The sequence below is a fragment of the Culex pipiens genome, chromosome 2 (genome assembly GCF_016801865.2).
Source record: "Culex pipiens pallens isolate TS chromosome 2, TS_CPP_V2, whole genome shotgun sequence".
NCBI classification, from domain to species: Eukaryota; Metazoa; Arthropoda; class Insecta; order Diptera; family Culicidae; genus Culex; species Culex pipiens.
This window is the reverse complement of record NC_068938.1, coordinates 8,962,677-8,986,820: the sequence shown is the minus strand read 5'-3', so window position 1 is coordinate 8,986,820 and position 24,144 is coordinate 8,962,677. Positions and strand designations below refer to the sequence as shown.

General features: G+C 40.9%; 1 protein-coding gene across 2 annotated transcripts; it reads left to right on the top strand.

Annotated features, from left to right (window-relative positions):
- Positions 1 to 1,785: 1,785 nt before the first annotated feature.
- LOC120412699 (zinc finger protein 177-like) lies at positions 1,786 to 16,862 on the top strand. 2 transcript variants are annotated; one of them, XM_039573279.2, is made up of 5 exons: positions 1,786 to 2,810; positions 10,867 to 11,149; positions 11,223 to 11,707; positions 12,409 to 12,589; positions 15,884 to 16,862. In XM_039573279.2, exons 1-5 carry the CDS (start codon positions 2,619 to 2,621, stop codon positions 16,216 to 16,218), a joined length of 1,476 nt encoding a protein of 491 aa, XP_039429213.1. In that variant the 5' UTR covers positions 1,786 to 2,618; the 3' UTR covers positions 16,219 to 16,862. The 2 variants fall into 2 exon arrangements, with proteins under 2 accessions (XP_039429213.1, XP_039429214.1); XM_039573280.2 differs by having other exon boundaries at positions 1,795 to 2,810; positions 12,409 to 12,574.
- The last annotated feature ends 7,282 nt before the right edge of the window (positions 16,863 to 24,144 follow it).

Below are 24,144 nucleotides of genomic sequence, written 5' to 3'. Positions count from 1 at the left end.
CCCAATTTGTGTGCTTAGAATAATATTGAAATCAAAAATCTTTAGATACAGTTCAACCCAACCATTTACCCTTTCATCAATTCATCCGTAGCTCAGTGGTAGGGGCTGGGTGTGAAGATCTGAAGGTACCAGTCCAGAATTCCGGCAGGGGCCTTTAAGTTTTTTTGTTGAAAAAGTTTTGTTTCTGTTTCGCGCACATAATGGCAACATCATGACAACACAACAAACTACTTTACCGACATATTTAGTCAAACAAATTGTTTCTGGAACTTTGTCGTAACAAAAATTAAACAAGCGGCGAAATGTTGCCAACACAAAATTTTCGTGCGCTTTTTAGGGCACCACGAGTGTTCTAACTATGTTGAGATAGCACATTTTGGGTGTTACGAAATAGTTGCATTTAAGGATCCGCAAAAAAAATGTTACTTGGGTAACAAATTTCCCAAAAAATAAGGACTTAAAAAAAATTCATGAAAAAATGGTGGAATACTTTTTTTCAAACTTGTATTATTTTCTCATTACAAATGTTAGAAAAATGAACTATGGAAGAGAATTTAGAGACAAGAAAGCATGCATTTCGCAGCTGCCATTTTTATGCCAAATCCGTGTTTAAAATTGCTAAAACTGCGCCATAATTTCTTGTTCCAAAAAAACGGCTCAGAAATTTTAAAATAAAAAATACAATATAAATGTAATGCTGTTTAAATTTTAGCAAAATGTTTGAATTTTCTATGATCAACGGCAGATATTTCTGAAAATACTTTCCTTTATTTCCCCCGACTTCTCCACCCAAAACCATCAATGAATCCCGCGTCGCCCGTCCATTATTGTCACCCGTTTGTTGTCGGTCGCATTTCCTGTTTGCCCCCCTCGCATCCCCTCTCCATACGCTCTCCTCAATCTCAGAATCCTCATCATTCTTGCATCGACAAACGGCCCAGATGGATGCATGCGCGCTCGACATGAATGAAATTCGCACACACACCGGCGGCGGGTGCAGTAGCCAACGTCAGAGTCGTCGTCGTACACGTACGTACGCGTTGAACCCCATTGATGTAATCTCACGATCGACGGTTCACAAGAGTCCTGGCCGCGAATCTCAGAAGCGACACAAACATAAACGAGTTTCGTTTTGGAGCGAAGAAGATCGAGTGACGACGAAGAAGTCGCGATCAAAGGCGTAAGCCAAGGAGCTTGAAGTGCGCGAGTGTGCGCTTTCGTTTCGGTTCGTTATCTGAACCTGTCAAGAGGGGGAGAGTTGGGGGTGAGCGGAGAGTCGTTCTTTTAATGAGATTGCTATTCTCTCCCCCCGAAACGAGTTGTTTTGGTTTCGTTAAGTGGGGAGACGAAAGGAGAGAGAGGAGGAACGATCACCGATCGAACAGTGTTCAATAAAGTAGGCTGTGCGAGCGAGAGCAAACGATCGAGTGGGAGAGCGAGAGCGCGCGATCACGTACGCTATGGTCCCTCCCCGAAAACCAGTGCGGTGCGAGCCAAACGGTGATTTGAGCCAATCAGAGCTCGCACAGTTCGATACGCGGGACGGACTCCGATCGCGCGCAGCAGGCTGCGAAGCAGCGCTCGCACACGAACTAGGAGAAACTCAATGAAGTTTATGCGCCGATGACCAACGGGAGCTTGCTGCGATCGGAAACAAAGCGCGATCGAATCGTGAGAGGGAGAGCGTGCGAGCTTTTTCGAAGCTTGCTGCGATCGCCTTTAACGGCGATCGACGATTCTCTCTCACCAGAGAGAGGAAGACTCGATCAACTTCGGTAAAGCGGTGAGGAAAAAGCAAGGCGGAGACAGAAGATCGACCGCAAAGCGGACCAGGTGATGAACAAACAAAGGGAAGAGTGGCGAAAGAAGAAGGTACCGTACCTGCTGCGCGATCGCCACATACTGATCGTGATCATAAAAGCTTGCTGGTGTTGGTGAGTCGGAACCACGTGGAATGGAGGAGATCGCGCATAGCGCGCAAGCACCTTACCCGTACACGCAACAGGTTCGCTCTCCCTCTCTCGAGATCGTTACAGTTCGTCGCTTTTGCGGGGCGCACAGGTTCCTCGACAGGTCGCTTTACGTGCTCTCTCGCGCCGCGCTCTCCTTCCCGTGTGGAGAGAAGAATCGGAAAACAACAACAGAAACTGTATCGATCGCGCGCGCACCGGAGTCTGGCCCAAGAAGGTCACGGTTAGATCGCGACTATCTCCAGCGGACAGTGTTTGTGCAAACGTCGAGCCAGCCGGGTTGGTGGCTTTCTAACTCTCCGCGAGCAGTCGGTGTTGAGGTCGTCGCGCATAGTTCTGGACCTCTTCTGAGTGGTCAGACTTGAGCGTTCGCGTGTGTGTTGTTTTGTTTTGGGTTTTGGTGGGACACTGCTCTTTCCCGTCGGTACTGCCGCGTGAACTACCCGTGTGCAATACAAGCAGCGATCCTTGCGGTACCTGAACTGTTGAAAACTTGTGAAGAGATAGAGAGTTTTATGGTTCTGATCCAAGATCATCCTCCGAGGTTTGGGGAAATGTGCGTGAAGCTAGTGTGAAGTTGTGAGTCAAACAATTGTTTACAAGAAAAAAAAAGTTCAAGTGATCAAGTTCTCAAAAGCAAAGAAGATCATGGAAACGTGCGTACTGATTCCGCAGGAGTTTGCCCTCGCGGTGACCGGCGTTGGGGCGCGCAACTCCCGTGAACAAACGGCCACCGTGTGGTCCAACACGGCGATCCCCCAGGGCACCGTGTGCTACCCCTTCCAGGGCACGGTTCGGATCGACAATCTGGACCTGTACAGCTACGTGGACGAAGATGATGTAAGTAGATCCTTAAGAGCAACCAACCAAGTTGGGGTGGTGGCTGTTCACACCTCCGTGGGCAGCGTGGGAGATTCGACAAAGAAAAACAAGGAAAGTCAGCCGGGTGTGAAGAGATTGGAAGGAAAGCCCACCCTCCCATGACGTGAGGTGGGAAACGACGTCTTGGTGCGATCGTCTTGGAAGATTGTTCCGCCGTGCGAGGGGTTTGTGCTGCTCGAAGGAAGTTTGAAGAAGTTTTTCTTAAGAAATGGGGGAGTCGCTGAGGCGAGAATAATTGGACGAGCAGTGGGGGACGAATTTTCCCATGGTTTGAAATAGCGAAGAGGCAAATTTCATGTTTTTTAAGGAATAAGTGTGAATTTGATATGAAGTTGTAAGTCTTGTAAGTTTTACTATAATCATTTTATAATATTGTTTCTTTTTTGACTACATTTGCAGTTCAATATGAGATAAGAAAACATTTATATTTTGAGTTTTTTTGGCATTGTTCATGAAAATCTCAGTATCCAAATTGAAAAAAAAAAACTAAGTTAAATTGCAAATAGGTACTTTGATTACCTTATTTCCTTGTGTAATTTCTTCAAACTTTCTGAAGTAAGTTCTATGACTCCTTTGAACGTATCAACTTACAAGTTTTCGTATTATTTTTTTCAACAGAGTTCATTTATATATTTCCTACTGCTTTAAAATATTAAAAATCAATATGCTCCTAATTAAAAAACTATAAAATTTTACATAGCATCATTTGGATAATTTGGCTAACAGTTTAGTGTTAAACATGTTTTATTTTGCGAAAAATTTGTTTGTCATCAATTGATTCTGCTCTCTGATATACGTTTTGTGCCTTCTTAACTGATGTTAGAAATTCCTGAAAATTTTATGGTTAGGAACTTTTGTAAAATTATTGCATATAAAATTAGCAAATGATCTGTGGGATCTAAATTTGGACCGCAAATTATGATTCTGCTGTTATTATTTTTTTGAATTAAATTCACGAATTAAAAAAAGACAAAAAACTGTTTTTGACTCCAGTGAAAAATGTAAAAATTGAAGAAGACAATAACTATTTTTCATCTGGTTTCGTTACAAAAAATCACCAATCTACCTCCTTTTTGCTAAGCTTTGAACATACTAGATATGCGTTGATTTTTGACCATTTAAAACTGTTTAAATTTTTAGATAACAAAGTTACAGATTCAAAAGAGAATGATAGCAGCACCTTCAGAGCTTCTAATTTTTAGGTTTTACTTACATTCTAAAGTTTTTTTTGGTCTTTTATTTTTGATAAGTTATGTCTAATTTTGTTAAAATACGGTCTTTCCTATGTCTTAGATGATTTCATCCAATGATTCAATTTTAAAATTAATTTCATAGCTTGTGCCACTTTTGCCAACTAGTCGTCGCGTGTGTGCTATCTTGTGACACGCCCTGTCTTTTTACAGCAGACGTGTCACAAGATAGCACACGAGTGGCGATTTTATAACTTTGTTCTTTTGAACATAAAAAAATCATATAAAATTTGTTTGGGCATTTTTATTTCATTAATTCATATATAAAACGTTTTTTTCCCCCGGGTTGTTTTTGATATTTTATTTTAATTTAAATAAAATTATCAAATTTTGATAATGATTTATAAGTTATGTCTTTTTTTTATTATTAAAATATGATCTCACCTATGTTATAGATGATTTCATCCAATGACTTGATTTTAAATTTGATTACATTTGATTACATTTTGCCACTTGTCAAAAATTTACATTATTTTGTCTTGAAGTTTTATATACGAAAGTTGCATTACCTTTCTTTTGTTTTTGATATCATTTTACTAGTAATACTTATTTAAATATTAATATTTATAAAATTTGTGCTTTTCAATGTTTGTGTTATCTTATTGTAATTTAACTAAAATGCATAAATTATTAAAGTTTGGTTTATTGAAATGGCTACATCGTCCGTTTTTTTTATTTTTTTTATGAACATATTTGGTCGATTTTCTTTACTTACATGAAATCTCAGAAAATTATTATCGATGCGTTTATTCTTTTAATTGCCTTTAAATATATATCAGTTAGGAGTATTACCCAATTCTCATGAAAATCAAGCATTTTTTCTATCTTTTATAGAACATATTTTAGATTAATTTTCGTATTAACGGTTTAAATAGTTAATATTAAATTTTGTTAAGAAAGAAAATTTAACGATCGTTAATTTGAAATATTTACAAGATAACTCAGTATGAAAAAATTGAGTAGTTGTCTATAATTTTGCCCAGTACAGCTAAACTTGTTGTTCAAATTAGAATAAAATGATGGTAAACATTTGACGTGAATAAGCACAGCTGTTTTGGCTTTGTTTATGCAGTCCTTATTCGCTCGAGTGAATTAAGTTTTTTTTTGTAAATATTTGTATTTTTGAATTTTTAATGTTATGATAGAAAGTTGATGCATTTAACAATGACATTTTTAGATAAGGTACCAAAAAGTTGTTATGATTCAAATAAAAATTCTATTCGTGATTTCCAAACAAATCTGCAACAAGTTTGCAATTAGCGCAAGATTGTCTCTACTTTCAATTTCCTCGCCCAATCCATCAAACCAATAATTCCATCAACACCTTATCAGTCGGCTCCCCGAACTCCCCAAAGCCCTTTCGAGCAGCAGCTCTTCGACAACCGCATAACTTCGATTCTCCGGCAAGCTTCCTTCCCGGGGAACTTTAACACGATGCTATTGCCATTGCCACCACCATCTCTGGACCACATCTGAAATAGTAACAGCAGAAACAATCTCATCTCCGCTGCCGCACACACTGCCCTTCCTTCCACCGAGGTGATCTGAAGGGTCGGTGAAAGAGAACCGGTTCCACAATCAATCAACGTAACGATCATCAGTTCATTTACACTGAGCGAGGGGCAACCCCTCTCTTCGACGGGGTTGATCTGGTTTGATCAATTAAAAATGCAACAATCCGGTACCGACATCTATTGCACTTTCAGTTTTTCCCCAACCCTTCTTCTTGCACGCGCAAGTTTAAGGTGGCGTCAATTAAATCATAACACGCGCACCAGAGTACAACATAACTTGAACAGGTCTTCTTGTGTTCAAGAAAGGGCACGAGCGTTTTTTTCTTCGCTCCCTTCCCAGCTTGGAGTGCATTGAATAATAGTTGCTTGTGTCTTAAAATGGAAAATTACTGCGCACCAATTAAGTAACAGCGCAGACCTCCACGTGGTCTTCGGCAGGATTAGGCGATAAGCGAGCGTTGAACTTTGAATCAATTTCCGTCGCGTAAACGTTGATCGGCTTTCACCGACGAGATCGTCAACGATCGCCAAGCCCCCCTTTGCATTAATTATGTCAACACGCTGAACTCGCTAGCGCGCGAGTTCGTCACTTAAAAACAATTAGCTCAAATTGCCGGGTTCGTTGGCTGCACTGCGCGCAAGTCACCGTCGGTCAACGCAGTTTAGCGTAGCAATTAGCACGCCCCTGGTGGAGTGAACTTGAACTTGCTGGTGGCGCCAGCGATGCTTTAAGGGTCCATGATCGATTTGGCATGGGATGATCCCTTTTCAACAAAAAATGCACCTGCACTCTCCTCTAATTGATCATTTTGGGGTGGAGGTCTGATGCAACTTTTGAGTTGAGAAAAGAAGGAACGAAAAGTCAAGTTCAGATGCGTGCGACTTTTTCCCGAAAGGTAACAAAAGTTTTGAGGCTTCAACAACGCAGAAGTGAGGTGGAATGATCTATTAATAGTCGCACGAGGTTTGTTGTTGGCGGCGGTGCTGTAAGGTTTTTATGGCATTTTATGATGAATTGAGATGAAAATTGTGAGATAGTTTTTTTTTGCTTGCTTCTTTTTTGACTTGGGTTGAGGTGGCTTTCCGCTAAGAGGTCTTTGCACCTTTTCTGATTTGAGGAGTTGAGTTGAGGGGCGAGGGAAGGCACAGGTAGAAGCGGATTCCGGTGCTAATCTGAGTGATTTGATCTGGTTTGGTTGAGCATTTAGAAGAGACAGCGAAAACAGTTTTGAAAGCATTAGAAGGTTTTTTGAAAGAGAACATTTCACGGTAATTGAAGCCGTGGAGTGCAAATTGATGTCGGGGTTTGATTGCCTTTGAGCCAAGCAAAAATGGATCTCTGTTTTGAGGAAAATGAACCATCGAACTGATTTTAAAAAGTTTAAAAGTTCGTCACCTGTATCAGCGTTGAGTTCGTTGTTTCCTGAATTTTGAAATCCTTACTCAAAGAATACTTCGGTCTTGTAAAACCCAGTTATCTCTTTGAGTAAGGATTCAGACTTCTGGAAACAAAAAATTCGACAAGCTTAAATGAAAAAAGACTTCAACGCCGCAACAAGTGACGAACGTTTCAAACTTTTCAAAATCAGTTGAAAGTTCATTTTCCTTGAATGAAAATTCCATAATTGATGGTTTTTGAACTTCTCAACCTCGAGCACCTTCCTCATCTCACTTCGATCACCGAAAAAACAAAAAAAAAAAGATTAATGATCCCTTCTCAACGTTGGCGGCGGCGGCGGCAACGCATCGGAACACAGGTCATCCCGTCTAATTGATCATCATTACCGCTCCGATTCGTCCAAAAACTCATAAAGAACATTCCTCGACTCGTCAAGTTGGTGCGTGAACCGAATTATGCCAAACGTGGCAATTAATCAACCATCGACTTCGGGTCAGAATTCTTTTCTGAAAGATAAAAGAAAAATTTCTCGTCCCAATCAGCACCTGAAGTTCACCTCGGGGATCACCGACGGTAGTAAAGGAATAAATTCATAAAACCATCCGGTAATTGCTTCGATAATTCCCCCTGGATTAGATAATGCCCCTTTCTTGAGGGGGTGAAGTATGGGTTGTGTCGACCCGGGGGTCAACGGACCTCCCTTTTTCGCCCGAAATGATGACGCTAATGAGTTCGCCCAGAACCCCTGGGATTAGCCTCCGCGCGCGCAATTTGCGCTGACTCATATTCGGTAACGAACGGTATTGGTCAGCTTCCGACAACCCCGGATTAGCCGTCGTTGAGTCGCCGCCGCCGGAATCGACCCGAAACTGGTCTTTCTGGGGCAGGTTTTTTTTCTTGCTCTATCGATTCGGGTTTTTCTCGCCGAGCGAGATATTTGAATGGGATGTGTCAATCAAGCGGGGCCGGTTGTAAATCACGCTAAATTGGAGGAGTTTTGAGCGCGCGCGCGTTCTGGTTTTGGAGCGATCATTTGAAAGTCAAATTCTGTGGGAATCGATCGGTTTTTGGTGGGGGGACAAATTTGGCTGACCGTTGGGGAACTGGATTAGAACCATGATTTATTCTGCGCTTTAAAATGTTGAGCATGATGGCATTGTTCGACAAAAACAAAATCTTAGCAACCGTTGACTAAACCAACTTGCATGCAAGCCGAATGCATCAATTTGAGAGTATTTTGCTCTCATTTTGAGAGCAAAACGCTCTTTGTTCCGTTACTCCTCTCCCTTCAGCACCAGATGAATGAACTCACGCGAAATTCGAGTACAAGAAGTTACGGATAAGTTTAAAGAATACCAGCAAAAACGAGGTCGTGATCGGAAGTTCAGCACCCACCTCACCCTTCAAAAGAGGTAAAGAGAGATTCCGGGACTGATTCATGCAAATCAGCACGAACTACTGGCTGACCTGCGAGTTTGTTTCGAAGAAGCAGCAAGTCCAAATTAAGTTGTATTTTCAATTGAAGAACGGCAAAGAACCGTGAAGAAAGGCAAAATTGTGCATTAATTAAGTAATTGTTTAATTATGGTCGGCTCGGCAACCTCGCCAGTCCGAGCCACGAATTGGCTTAAGTAATTAAATCGGATACTTATCGAGGCTGCCGATGGTCGCTAAATTAAAACTCGATGACCCTCTTAAGCCGTTTTGGGGCGGACTAAACCGCTCCAAATTGCTCGCAATAACCGTAAAGATCTTGGTGAGGTTCGAAGATTTCGGCGTCACTCCGATCGATTTCTTCGGCGGCAGGTGATCCCGAACCCTTCTCACGCTGCCAAGGATCAATGACGGTGAAGACCAGGGGGTATTAAGCAAGATATCAATTTTCGACGCAGGAATTTTCCCATCCCTTCTTCTGAGGTATTCTTCGGGCGCTTAAGCCAAAAATTTACGAGTATCACTTACCTTGAAGGGGGAAAGGTGATCATGACAGTACGGCACCTGTGACCCGCTATTCGTTACGTAAAGTCGAGAAATTTATGCCTCTCTTTTATTTTTACTTTGTGTCCCTCAAAGGGATGCTGAGAAAGAGCGGCTTAACCCGGCTGACGAGGGTCCGATCACCTGATCCGATTTGTCCGGTTTTGGGTTTCGACGCGTAACGCGTTTTGATCGGAATCAAGTAGCCTGGGTGAGAGGGAAGAACGTCATTAATCACGGCGTGGACCCTAAGGCCTACCGAACTACGGGGAGAAAAGTGCAATTAAAAATCAATCAAGACCCGCGGGCCGAGATTTGTACCCCGCTCTCTATCGTTGATTAATACGTCTTGGCGCTACCAAAAATGGCACGGTAGTGAATCGACCTGGGTGATCATCATCATTACAGATCCTTGGACCGCGCGCGTTCGCGCGAAAACCTTGAGAAAGTCCAAACCAGACAACTCGCCCGGTATTGACATGTTAAGACCCCGCGAACCTACGCAGACTTTGCAGGTCTCCCTGTGTGTAGGTATCACCTGTCCAAGTCGTCGTCGACGACGACGACTGTCGGACTTTAGATTAGATTCGTCACGGTCGCGGTGTGGTCGAGGTCCTTGCGCTAATGGCATTTCGGATACGTGTCGGAGACAAGTGACTCTCTGGAGTGCCATTTCCGAGGGCGTAATTGAGCGTAAAGTGGTCTATGGGTGATCGTGTGAGGTGTTCGAGGAGGGGGATTATCTGGGTCGGGTTCGGGGTGATCACCTGCGCGAGACTTTGGGCTAATTGAATTTGCTTGATAGGGTTTGGCATGATCGGGTGATCTTGAACTCGATCAATAATAGTGGATCACTACTTGAGGTATCTACTGCTTTTAAGAGGTTTCTGAGTTACTTTATGACCCAAGTTACACAGAGTGTTTGCATAAATGACCGAGTTCAAAAAGTGATCAACAAAAACGATCATATCAAGATCGCGTAATTGAGTACCCCAAGATAGTCATTACTGTAGGTAATTGCTGCGTAATCCGTCAGCCTAACCTGGTCAAGCTCATTACCAGATTTGATCTACCTTTTTGACATGATCATGCAAACATAACCCAAAGCCTGCAGGTACAACAACCACTGAAGATCATAACTTCAAGTCACGCTCGACATCTCAATCATGCCTCAAGGTACTCCGCGCAACCAACGTCATCATTAGCCTCAGAGAACCCCCCACTAATCGTTCTAACCGCATTACCCTAATTGATCGCGCAGGTTTGACACGACCGCGTCACGCTCGGTACTCCCCCTTCCGTAACATTACACCCAGGCGTTTTCACACCCTCAACTCGAGCAACGCCGGTAATGTTCCCCCTAGCGTAAAACCAACTGTTTACAACTCGACGATCACCGCAGTTGTCGGTTTCATGGTCCGGCAGTTTTTCATAACTCACCCACTCTTTCTCTCTGTCTGCAATGAGTTGAGGATCAACGAGCCGTTAAATTGAAGTGTTGTTACAAGGGGCGTGTCCGAGTCGGTGTCGTGATTCCGGAACACCTTGTTGACTAGGCTTTGCTTAGCGGGTCACGACGACGACTTCGGGATGATCGCGTCCTAAATTTACATATCGATTTAGTTCGTTCTGAACTGTGAGGGGAGAAATTTGAATTGAATGTGCGGCTTTCCTTTTCCAAACTCCGGTTGACTCGCCAGTATCGGTCGATAAATCTAGCGCGCTAAAATACGGCGACATCGGGCCGAACCGCGCCGGTGTACATCTCAATTTATGAGCTCCCATTAAGTTGCATGTTGAACGTGCGCGCGCGGCTATGTTGCTCCGGCCCTAATCAGATCAATTCTCCATGTTTTCCTTTCTGCGCCGTGTAGATTCGCCACCGGTTCGGGCTGTACGACGAGATCACCACGGTCAACGGACGGCGGGTGCGCCACTGCAACTGGATTCGCTTCCTGCGGGTGTCGGAAACGTACGGACCCCAGGTGAACGTGGTCTGCGTCAAGGTGAAAGGTGAACCGATCTACGAGTGCGTCAAGCCGATCCCGTCCCACCAGGAGCTCGTAGTGTACTACGTGCCGGAAGGCCCCGAAGAGCTGTTCTTCATCCGGATGCGCAGCCAGCTGTACCGACAAACGATGGACTCGATCCTCGAAGGTAAGACCGCGCGTACGATCGCGATCGTTAGGCATTTAACTAACCACGATCACCTTTCTTTCTCCTCCAACAGACTCCCCCCTCGATCTCTCCACCTCCCTCCTATCCCGCGTAATGCTACCGATCTCACCCCCGTCCGGCACCGAGGACGAACGCAAGTCCGTGTCCGGCGACAGCTCGATTTCAATCTCGTCCGGCGCCAGCGTCACCAGCGCCGCCGACCTGCAGGACCGCGATCACCGGGATTCAATCCCGGCAGCGCCCACCTCCCGAAGTTCCCCGAAGGCGCGCCCGTCCCGCGGGGAACGCGCCATGCTGCCCTGTGAGGTGTGCGGCAAGGCCTTCGATCGTCCTAGTCTGCTGAAGCGTCACATGCGGACGCACACCGGCGAAAAGCCGCACGTTTGCGGCGTCTGCGGGAAGGGCTTTAGCACGTCCTCGTCGCTGAACACGCACGTGCGCATTCACAGCGGTGAAAAGCCGCACCAGTGTCAGGTGTGCGGCAAGCGGTTCACGGCGAGCTCGAATCTGTACTACCACCGGATGACGCACATTAAGGTAAGTTTGACGCACCGGTTTGATACGATCTTTACATCTCAATTCGTGGCCAAGTCGTATAGACTTGGAAATGGCTCTATTATTGAGCGGGCTTTTTTTCGAGCGTTTTCAAATGGTGACAATTTACAAATGTGGGCGATCAAGACTGGGCTTAATCTGCGCTTCGAGGGTGATTTATTAAGAGCATGGTGACGATGTCGGCTTCCTAGGCGGCACGTGGACCATTTTGAAGTCTTTAGATCTGTTTTGGATGATTTTTTTTCTGGTTGTTAAGCTTGAATGCGATCACAACTAGGTGGGAGTAGTGGTCTTGAAACGTGATTAAGTGAGTTTAAATCTGAATTCGTTTGAATGGTGACAGGTTGAGCACATTTTCTATGAAAAAAGGAACAGATAATTTGACTGCATGTTTAAATTCTTTTGGATAGCTTACAAACTGCATGATAAAAATTTGAGTAATTTTAGATTACTTGCCAAACTGGAAGCCATTGATTATTTTTTTTGAATAGCTTCCAAATGGCATGATAAAATTTTAAGTAATTTCGGATTACTTGTGGTGTAATCACGAATTACTTGCAAAAGTGGAAGCCTTTGGCTGCGATATTTAATGATATTTTGTTGCCATTAAAAGTAAATTTTGCGTTATCAACTAGCGAATAAATTTTTTAACAAATCTCTCCTTCTCTCTATTTATTCAACAGGACAAACCCCACAAGTGCAGCCTCTGCTCCAAGTCGTTCCCGACGCCGGGCGACCTCAAGTCGCACATGTACGTCCACAACGGCTCGTGGCCCTTCAAGTGTCACATCTGTTCGCGCGGCTTCTCCAAGCAAACGAACCTGAAGAATCACCTCTTCCTGCATACCGGTAAGTTGCCTAGAGGTCAGTTTCTGTTCATTTGTAAAGGTTGCTTTTTGAAGGGGGGAAAAAAGTGGCGCGAAATCATTTCGCGCCTTTTTTCGGAGAGCGTCTGCGCTTTTTCGTTATTCAAAAAAACATGAGGGGAGAATTTTTCAAAGGATCACCTGTTCCAGTCAAAAGGGATCCTTCCAATTAGGAAGCGAAAAGAAAGAAATAGGGATAGAAAATAACAACATGGGGAGAGCCATTTTTCCTGAAGGACATGCACATGTTCGTTTTCGAGAAAAGATATTGCGTGTATGAACGAATGCAGCATTTGGCTTTCGATAAGGTCCAACGTTCGATAATTTATAAGGCACCGGCCAGCCAAAGCGAATACAAAACCAATAAACCAATTTATTGAGGGTGAAAAGGCATATGCAACCGTCAGCAGAAGAGGAGAAAAGGGACCGAACCACACACAAAAAAGGATCCCTGAGTCATGTCAAGTCAAGTGGTTTTGAGTCAGGTTATCGTATCCTTTTGATCTTCTTCATTTTTTTTGTTTTTTTTTCTGTGGCAAAAGTTTGGACTTTGAGGGAACGAACATTTGAATCAGATAAAATTGGAAGGCAGTCGAAGACCTCCGAAAAATATTTTTACTGCCATGAGAATATGATAAGTGTGTTTCCCAATTTTTATGCCATCGTTAATTGAGGAAGTAGGAATAAATCTCTCTAAGTCTCGCTCAAATGGATTCTGGCGATCGTGACATGGGAAAAGGTTTCCTCCGAACGGAGTTGTGATTGATCTGGGGTCGAGCAAGTCGTGGGAACGACGCGCGTTGATGAATCAATTGAGGTGTTTGGTTACTCCGAAAATTGAGGTTTGCTGAAAATGATAAAAACTTTGCACGGAAAAAAAACCTGGTGATCTACAGCGCATCTAATGCGGAATGCGCGACCTTAAAAATCAATAGAAAAAAGCGCCAAGAATCGATAATGAACCAGAAAATTGAACCATACAGGCGTCGATTATCGCTAGTTCGAATCAATTTCACCACGTGTTCAGCCAGACTTGAAAGTCTCGCGCGGACCGCACACGGCGAGCGCGCTTCTTCAGCAGAGCAGAGCGATCTCTGAATGGTCAGGCTATCAACGCTGAATGGAACCCATTTCCGTTCAGTTTCAAATTGTTCGCCGCAGTGAACGAAAAAAATTAAATCTCCCCAGTCACGCCTGTTTGCCACAGTTTCTTTCGCGCTCGACTATTATTATTATATTTTATTGTTGGTATCGATAACACCTTCAGACAGGGCCTTTTGAAAAGAATCTCTCGAGAAATTTGGGGCTGGAATTTCACGGTTAATTTTCCAATCAAGATCGCGTCGCGATCGCGATATATGATTCATCATCGTCAGCTCTTTCGAGCCGAAGGTGGTCGAGGCCAATTCAGAAGCCGGGAGATGGATGATCCCTGCAATTTGAAGTCGCGCCCTCCGAGCAGTTCAAACCGTATGACAGTGCAGTTTTTTTCGCCTCAGAATTCTGAAGATTGAAGGTAAAAAATCAGTAGCAATTTGCCTCTCGATGGGAGATCGGACAATTGTTCATGCAAACATCTCCGGAATCACTGTCGATAACACTTACTATCACGGTTGGTGGCGAAGGCTCAATATGGGAAGCCTTTCGTGATCGAAAACGCAGCGTGAGTGATGAGTTTGAGGTTTCCGGACGCGATGAGATTCTCACGCGCTCATCGCTTTGTCGTTGCTTCTTGCATATTTGACTGCATGACTAAATTCTTTGGAATAGCTTACAAATTACATGATAAAAATTTAAGTAATTTTACTTGTGGTGTAATTTCAGATTACTTGCCAATCTGGAAGCCTTTGATTATTTTTCGGATTTGCTTACAAATCGTCAGCTGTGTGCTATCTTGTGACATAGACCATTTTAGTCGAAAATGAGTTAATAATGACGTTTTGCTATACTTAACAAACACTACAAGATGCTTAAACCCGATTTTGGAAACTCGCTTCCGTTTCCCGGATATCGCAATACACACTTGTGACATAGACCAATTTATCATCAAAATGATCGTGCACACTTGTGACACGTCATACATGTTGTTGGAAAATGAGGAAAATTTTTCTTATTTTTCACAAATTTATGTTGATACACTTTTTCTGAAGGCAATGCAATCTTTTGTTTTTGAAAATATACTGATTAAGTCGGTTAAACTATTGATTTGAGCCTATTTTATTTTGTATGGGAATTCTGTGCACACTTGTGACACGTAGTACAAATTTACTTTCAAGACACACTTGTGACACGTGCTTTTAAGATTTTTGTTTACATAATTTACTGTATCTTTTAACTGGTGTAACCAAATTAGTTGAAACTTGGAGCGTTTGTTAAGCGATAGTATACGAGCCGATTGCTTCAAAAAGTTTGGCTCTACCATTCATAGTTTTGAAAATATTTATCATTAAACTTTAAAAATCGATTTTCTCGAATAGTACTAAATGGTCGTTGTCACAAAATAGCCCACAGCTGACGAAATGGCATGATAGAATGTTAAGTAATTTCGGATTACTTGCAGAGTAATCACGAATTCCTTGCTTCAGCGACTTCCGACTGGAATTCCCAGATATTTTATGTTTAGTTTCGTTATGATTTGTAACTGATGAGATTTTTCCAACTAAATTACAACTCCTCAGAAGTTCATAAAGCTCTCATCACGGCGCAATTGGCGGTTCAAAATTACATCCTTTCCACTGGCAATAGCGCCGTCCATCAAAGCTCAAACTCATCCATCCCTTTTGATCTATTTCCACGTCGCGGTTCCCATCGTTCCGCGCTGCACAAAAGGGACATTTTTTCCCCTTTTCCCATTCAGCACCAGGTTCTGAATTAATAAAACACTTATAAATCACCGCCATTTTCCGTATCATTGGCCATAAATTTCCGCGCGCGAGCTGGACTCTATTGAAACACATTGACACAATAGGGTCGGTTTCTTCCCTTTGCCACTGCAGCGCTGCCGCGTCATCATCTTCGATGATGAATTGCACTTATCATGACCGGATCATGTTCTGGCACTTGTAAACATCACTCTTTCTATGGGGGCTACCGGCGATCAACTTGAAGTCGAGGAGGGACGCCGCCACAAGAAATGATAATTTATTATTACGTTTTTATTATGTCGTCATTGTTGGATGCGCTCCACCTCCCCTCTGGGATTCGATTACAATTGCAAATCTAGGCCAAAAACAGACGCTCCTTCACGCGGATTTCTCATGTTTTTCTCCCGTTTTCTTATCCTTTCTTCCAGGTGACAAACCGCACGTCTGCGAGGTGTGCAACAAGTCCTTTGCGTTGGCCTGCAACCTGAAAGCGCACATGAAAACGCACGAGGAGGGCGGCGGAACGTCGATCAGCGGCGCGGACGAGGAGCCACACCGGGCCACCTCCAGCCAGGGCGGCAGCATGATGGGCAGCCACAGCGAGGGCGAAGAGGAGTCGTCCAATCCGGCGCCGCCGATGCACCACCCGGCGGCAGTCGCGGCGGCGGCCGCCTTCGAAAAGGTCACCAAGGAGCAGCTCAACTTCTCCAAGCATCTGCTCTTCTCGAGCTACACCAAACAGATGCTGTCCGGAGTTGGGTAAATCGAGTGAGAATCAACGCGAGACCACCCCCACCCCCCACTTCCAAAATCGTCTAAAAGAGGCACCCCCCCAATGTAGAATATGTGTACTACTACCTGTAACTAAACTATTACTACTTAAAAACTACCACGACTACTAGCTATTACTACTACTACTGTGTAGACTACAGAGAGCACTGAGTGTTTTTATACATATTTAGTTTAAAGATTTAAACGTTAGTTAGCGAATAGGTTTCGTCACCCCCCGTCACGCGCGTTGACGCGAACGTCGTCCGTGTGCATCCCAGAGAATTTTGTTGCCTACATTATTACGAAAAAAAGAAACATTATTATATTATTACGCAAAAAAAATCAAAAACAATCTACACGTGTACATTAATTTTCTAATGTTGTGAGAAAATCGAGACTAGAAGCACTGAGCGAAATCAAAGCAAGCATGTAAATAAAGAAAAAAATGGTCGTTGCAAAAAGGCGCACAAAGCAAGCGTAGCAAAAATAATGTCCAAACACTACTAAGTTGTGTGTGATTAATCCCCCTTCCCCTCCATGGTATCAGAAGCTGAGAGAGCAAGAGATTTTATATGAAAATGTGGAGAAAGAAAATAAATAAAATACGTTGTACAGTTACTGTCGAAATATTGAAAATTATTTTTGTTTTGAGGTATTTGTTGAAATATTGAGAAATCATCCTTTGGTGAACTGTTCTTGGCGTCTCATTTCATGTTGGTTGGTGTAAGTTCTTGGATAAGTATTTTGTCCTTAATTGAATATAATGATGCCGATCACAAATTTTGAACACATCTTTGCATTTTTCTCGTCTAAAATTGATCTATCATCTTTTAAGGATAAATGGTATCAGTGAAGTTTGGATTTTCGACTATTTCAGGTACAGTCTAGAATCGACTTTTCGAAGCCTCGATTATTCGAAGGTTCATTAGAAACATGATCTAAACAATTAAAAAAAATCTCCCATTTAACAGCAAATTCGACTTCTGCGACCCAATTTTAGTTAAATTTGATTGGTTGGTAGCCTATTTCATTACCAAATTTATTTTCTCAATATTTCGTCACCACCATTTTGGCCGCCATGTTTTTGTGATTCGACTCTCCGAAGTGAAATTTGTACGAGAACTTTGTACAATCGAGTGTAGACTGTGTTCAATTTTGGGTGTGCCTTTTCGACTGATTAAACTTTACAGTAGTGTAGGCAATTGAAAAAATAACTTTTAAACCCTTTTTCATTTTGTAAATCTGTTTGTAAAGTAAAAAGATAATGATTTTAAAGGTTTTCTTTTCTCAGATCGTAGGTTATCGTCAAAATATAATTTACATGTAATTTTTTTTAATAGGTGTGTTAAATCAATTATATTCTTGAAACTTAACTTTCCATACGGGAAGATTAGTTAAAACCCATTAGGCTGGTACAAATTTTATTTAATGTTTTTGTCACCCCCCTCTCCCCCTTCAAAGTTGGCCCAAAAAATTAGGGGCCAAAAAAATGTTTTTTCAAAAAACTTCAAAATTTCAATTAAAATTTTATTGCAAAATGCTGAAATCAATCTAAAATGCATCCTTCTGCGTTTAGAATCATTTTTAGCATGTTTGAATCATTAAAAAATCTTTTGATTTTTTGAAAATTTTCGATGTTTAGTAAGTTTATTTTCGATACAGTTTTTTGATTTCCTTCTATCTCATTTTTTTTTGAAAACTAATGGTAGCAAAACAGAACTAGTGTAAAATGCATTTTACAACACTTTTTTAATTAGAATGTTGAGACAATGTCTTGTTAATTAAATTTTTATATTTTTTTGTGCCCCCCAAACATAAAAATACAGGCACTTTTGATCTGGAACCTGCTGGTTTGGCGTGGAATCACTGTTATTTAATTATTATTTTTTACCGCGAGCTTACAGTTTATGAAAAATGAGTTTTTCTCTAAGTCAACTAATGAGCCCACATTATTTAGCTCCAGATTTCTCGGAATCTATTTGTTCGATTTTGAATTTTTAAATTAGTGTTGTAAAATGTTACTTTTGATTTTAAAAATTTTAAATTATTCGAAAAGATAGAAGTTGAAAATTTCAAGCGCATGTGAGTTATCGTGAGTTTAGAAAATGAAAACTAATTTATCACAAAATATTAGCTTCAAGATGCTGTTTCTCAACAACCAGCAACCCAATCAACAAAGTAAATTAAAGAAAATTGTTGGAAATTTCTCAGCATTTCGGAATTTTTTCACATTTCTTCATGTAATATTTAAATTGCAAAATCAGCGAAATTTTTTCAAAAATTTCACCTTGGAATGCTTCCAACTTGAATACGGTGCACTTTATCAAAAAAAAAGTTTGTTAGGTCATTCTCGATTGCAAATTTGATGATTTTTTAAGCTTCGGATTTTACAAAATTCTCATTTTTTCAAACCAGATTTTGCACCATCCTAAGCTCAAGCAAAAACAAAATGCCTTTTAAGTCTCCTAAAACATATCAAAAATCCCGAAAAAAACCCTCAATTTTGGAAACGGAATTTTTAGTAAATATTTTTTTCCAATTTACATTTTAATGTGTAACCAAATTATAAATTTAAACTGGGAATGATAATAGATTTTGTGACAAAAAGTGTATTTTTACAACAGGAACTGGTGAAAGTTTCATTAGTTTCTGTTAAATTAATCTTTTAGAAACATCAATTGAGATAAAATCACACGAAAGGAAGTCATATTGAACCAACGAAGTATTCAACCTATTAAAATTTCAAATTTTTACTGTGTTCTATTGATGTTCAATCGGTGAATGATATCAGGTACAGCCTCAAGAGAAAAAAATGTTGATGTTTTTTTTACATTTTTAGGATCCTTTGAAAATAACTGATACGATCTTCCAAAAATTTAGAAATACTTTTGATGACAATATATTGAAAACAACAGAATCGACGTAACACCTTATAATGTGGCCCACTTTAACCTTGCGGTTTTGCAACGGATCCACATCGTTCTTTTTGCGACAAGACTCCGCCTCCCGGGTCTCCTAAGTGTGAAGGTATGGCACGGGGAGAGGACACCGAGTACCTATTTTAACACTTAGAATTGTTGCGTCTGCCTCGGGATTCGAACTTGTGATCTCTGGGTTGTGAGTCCAGTGCGCGGTCCGATTGATCCACACAGGCAGACAATATATTATCAAACAGTAATTCCCCACGAATACAGCATGATTCAAAATCAAAGTTGTCTGGTTTGACCCAAAATTACCGTAATTGAAAGACGCAACGTTTGGTATCTAAAATGTATAAGTCATCGCTTAAATTTTAAAGTTAACGCTGTTATGATTTTTTTAAATGGTGGGTTTTGCGAGAGTTGACGAGAATTGCATTTTTTTAGGTTTTCAGAGTCTTATTATTTCGGCCAAGGAACTAGTCTAATTTTGAGCCCGATCTGATTTTAGAATCATTCTATTTTCTTGGGGAATTGCTGTATAAGCAATATATTATACACAAACACAAAACACCCAAATTTGAAGGTCTCATATTTCATTTTGAAAGGTGTTCTGTTCTATCACCTGTTCATGGCTGAATGCAAAATTGCTTTGTAATTAATTTCACATTTTGCTCAAATTTCCACATCTCATCTCAATGTCACCACTCTAACAGCAAACCTTGCACAAGACGATCAAATTTAACAAAAGAACAAAAAATATGCCCACATATATCCATCGGCCAGTCTCGATTTCAATTAAACTCAAACAGATTAATCTAATTCGACAACCATGCGAAATTACTGATGTTTCTTTCGTCAGATCGTTATGCTCACTTGAGTCTCTCCTTCTTCCCACCAATCAAACACACGCTTTTGAGAAGCCTTTCGCGAGCGCGTGAACTACGTCTGATTTTGGTTGATTTATTCCCCTCCCAACCCTCAACTTCCCCCTTCCTCCCTCGTATCTCTCTGGCCTCTAAGGCCATTTGACGAAACCCCAAAGATCAATTTGATCTTGATCCATAATTTTGTCACTCGCCTTTTATCCCCACAACCACAAAGAGCAAGCCATCGGCCAGCCATGCATGTGGTGTCTAATCCTTTCAACCTTACAGTTTTTCTCGGGACCTGCGCGCCGGCCACAGAGATTGAAATGTATACCGTCCCCCCTTCTTTGCCGGGACGAATCTCACGAGACTCGTTATTTTGGTTAGTCAGAATTTGATCGGTTTGTGTAGATCACCAGCCGAGCCCAAAAAGCCACCGCAAATGTCATTCAAGCTCAGACGCATTAAACCTATATAGATCATAAGCGAAGATAAACCAACCAAATGTGATACCACCACCACCACCAACAGTATTGATTGGAAGCTGGTTGAGGTCTGGACCGAGGGGTTACCCCGATATTGGTTCCCACAATCCCCAATCGGGCACACAATTGCAGCTCGAAGCTGGTTTTTGGGACACTTTTTAAGCTTGTTGGTGGGAATCCATGCCAATTCGCGAATCAGTTGAGGTTTGAGTTCAATTTCACTTAAGCTTCACTATAATTTAACTTCAAATTCACTTGAGATTATCTATAAACTAACTTGAGTTTAACTTCAGATTTACTTGAGTTTCACTCAAATTTCACATGAGATTCACTTGAGTTTTACTTGAGATCCATTAGAGATTCACTTGAGCTTCTTTTGAGAATAACTTGAGATTGATTTGAGCTTCACTTGAGATTCACTTGAGTTTCACTTTAGCTTCACTTAAGATTCACATGAGAATATCTTGAGCTTCACTTGAGTTCTACTTGAGATTTACTTGAGTTTCACTCGAGTTTCACTTCAGCTTCACATGAGTTTCACATTAGATTCACTTGAGTTTTACTTGAGATTCACTTGAGAATAACTTGTGATTCACTTGAGCTTCACTTGAGTTTAACTAGAGATTCACTTGAGCTTCACTTAAGATTCACATGAGCTTCACTTCAGTTTTACGTTATGTTTACGTTCATTTGTTTATCACTTGAGATTAACTGAGGTTTACTAGTAATTCACTTGAGTTTCACTTGAATTTAAGTTCAGGTTAGCCGCCTTTCAGTTCGCACTTCGCCCTGGAATCTGCTGCAAGTTGGCCAAGACGCTGAAAGCAATTAGCCGTTATAAGATTTCTTCCCGGGAACCGATCGGTCGTCGGTCCCGGCCAGAGCCAATCGATCAACCGATGAAATATACTCGTTGTAAGTCGACCATGTATCATAATTCAACGAGCACACAATATGTCAGTGACATCGTCGCATCTGGGGCGAGGAGGAGTGAGAGTGAGAGGAGCGTTCACCACGTTGTATTCAAATTAGAACTGTGTGACAAAATGTGACCAATCAGGTGAGGAAGGAAGCTGACGAAACGCTATCGCACGGTGATCGCGATCGCGATCGAGAAAAATTCAAATCTTTGTCAAGCGAGCAAGCGAGCGTTCCACCGAGTGACCAATCAAAACCGAAGATGTCAATTAAAGTTTTGAGTTTTTGTATTTTTCGAACGCGCGTACCTGTCTCCTTCCCACCGACGGCGACGTTGAAACTTGTTTGATTCGTCGTGATATCGATATTTGTGGTCAGTTAGCCGGCTATCGGCTGGCTTGGGGAGAACACTGGACCGCATGATCGAAACCGGATCGAGTGTGTGACTTTTAAAATTTGTGACATACGTGACGATAGAATTCGTGTGGATTTGAGACAAGGCAGGCTCAAGGTCGTTCTGGGTTGTCGAGCGAGAATGGGAACAAGATTTAAGATTGATTACGGAATAGTTGACGGCCTGTGAACTGTTTTGAGTGATTGGTTGGAAGTTGGATTGGAAAAACAAGAGTCGATTGAAAATTTGAAAATCCTATTCTCATCTCATTCTCATCTCATTCTCATCTCATTCTCATCTCATTCTCATCTCATTCTCATCTCATTCTCATCTCATTCTCATCTCATTCTCATCTCATTCTCATCTCATTCTCATCTCATTCTCATCTCATTCTCATCTCATTCTCATCTCATTCTCATCTCATTCTCATCTCATTCTCATCTCATTCTCATCTCATTCTCATCTCATTCTCATCTCATTCTCATCTCATTCTCATCTCATTCTCATCTCATTCTCATCTCATTCTCATCTCATTCTCATCTCATTCTCATCTCATTCTCATCTCATTCTCATCTCATTCTCATCTCATTCTCATCTCATTCTCATCTCATTCTCATCTCATTCTCATCTCATTCTCATCTCATTCTCATCTCATTCTCATCTCATTCTCATCTCATTCTCATCTCATTCTCATCTCATTCTCATCTCATTCTCATCTCATTCTCATCTCATTCTCATCTCATTCTCATCTCATTCTCATCTCATTCTCATCTCATTCTCATCTCATTCTCATCTCATTCTCATCTCATTCTCATCTCATTCTCATCTCATTCTCATCTCATTCTCATCTCATTCTCATCTCATTCTCATCTCATTCTCATCTCATTCTCATCTCATTCTCATCTCATTCTCATCTCATTCTCATCTCATTCTCATCTCATAAATTACTTCACATTCAAGGTTGTCAATCGATAAAATTATCGTCGATGCTTTCACTAAGAATATATTTTTCAACGGACCTACTGTTGCAGATATTCCTTCAAAATTGGTCCTAAAAATCAGAGGACAAAATAATTACCCAAACAACCCATTATTTTCTAATGTCGATATCTCAGCAACTAATGGTCAAATTTACAATGTTAAAATATGAAACAGTCGTGAAATTTTCCGATCTTTTCAAATAAAATATTTTCAAAAAAATTCAATCAAGACTAACATTTCAAAAGGGCCAAACATTCAATATTACGCCCTTTTGAAATGTTAGTATTGGTTTAAAATATTTTTATCGAAGAGATCGGAAAATTTCACGTATGTTTCATATTTTAACATTGAAAATCGGACCATTAGTTGCTGAGATATCGTCATTAGAAAATAATGGATTGTTTGGGTGATACTTAGAAAACATAAATTTTCCTGTTTTTAAACCTTTCAATGGCAATATCTCAGCAACTAAGGGTCGTATCAACAAAGTTCAAAAAAGCAAAATACAGAAAATTTTCTCAGCTCTTCAAAAATATTTTTTTCAAAAGTGGGCAAACATGTGCACTATTTTTAAAAAATGAAAAACTGCGACTATTTTCAAAAAAGTCACCTAAAAAATGCTATAACTTGAAAATTGTGCACTTTATCAAAATTTCACTAAAGTACTTTTTGATTGCAAATTTGATTTTACATCGAAAAATGAAGTTGAAAAATTTTTGCGAACAATATTTCGATTTTTTGAAAAATTAAAAATAGTATTTTTTTGCAAATCAAGTTTTAGTGACAAAAAGTTAAATAAAAAATCACCAAAATTTTTTTACCGTGTATCATTTTTTTCCAGTATAGTCCGTATCCATACCTACAACTCTGCCGAAGATACCAAATCGATCAAAAAATTCCTTCAAAAGATACAGATTTTTGAATTTTCATACCTCATTTTTGTATGGACAGCTGCCGAATTTGTATGGAAAATTATATGGACAAACTAATGATGCAAAATGGCTTTTTTGGGCATACGGAAGGCACAAGAAAGATTCAGTCGGATTAAAAAATACAAAAAAAAAAAAAATCGAATGACCGAAATCCTAGAGAACTGCTCAACAGTCTAAAATGCACTTCTCTGCATTGATAATCATATAGCATGTTTGGGCTCTTGTGAAAATATTTTGGATTTTTGTGAGATTTCGATGTACAGCACTGCAAAAAGTTTTTTTTCGCAAAACTGTTTGTTAATACTTTGATATTTTGGAAACTAATGATAGCTAAACTAAAAACCTTAGCTCGTAATTTAATTTTTTATACTTTTTTTTTCTCCCCTCAACTTTGGTCAAAGTCGTGAGACATAAACTCAAA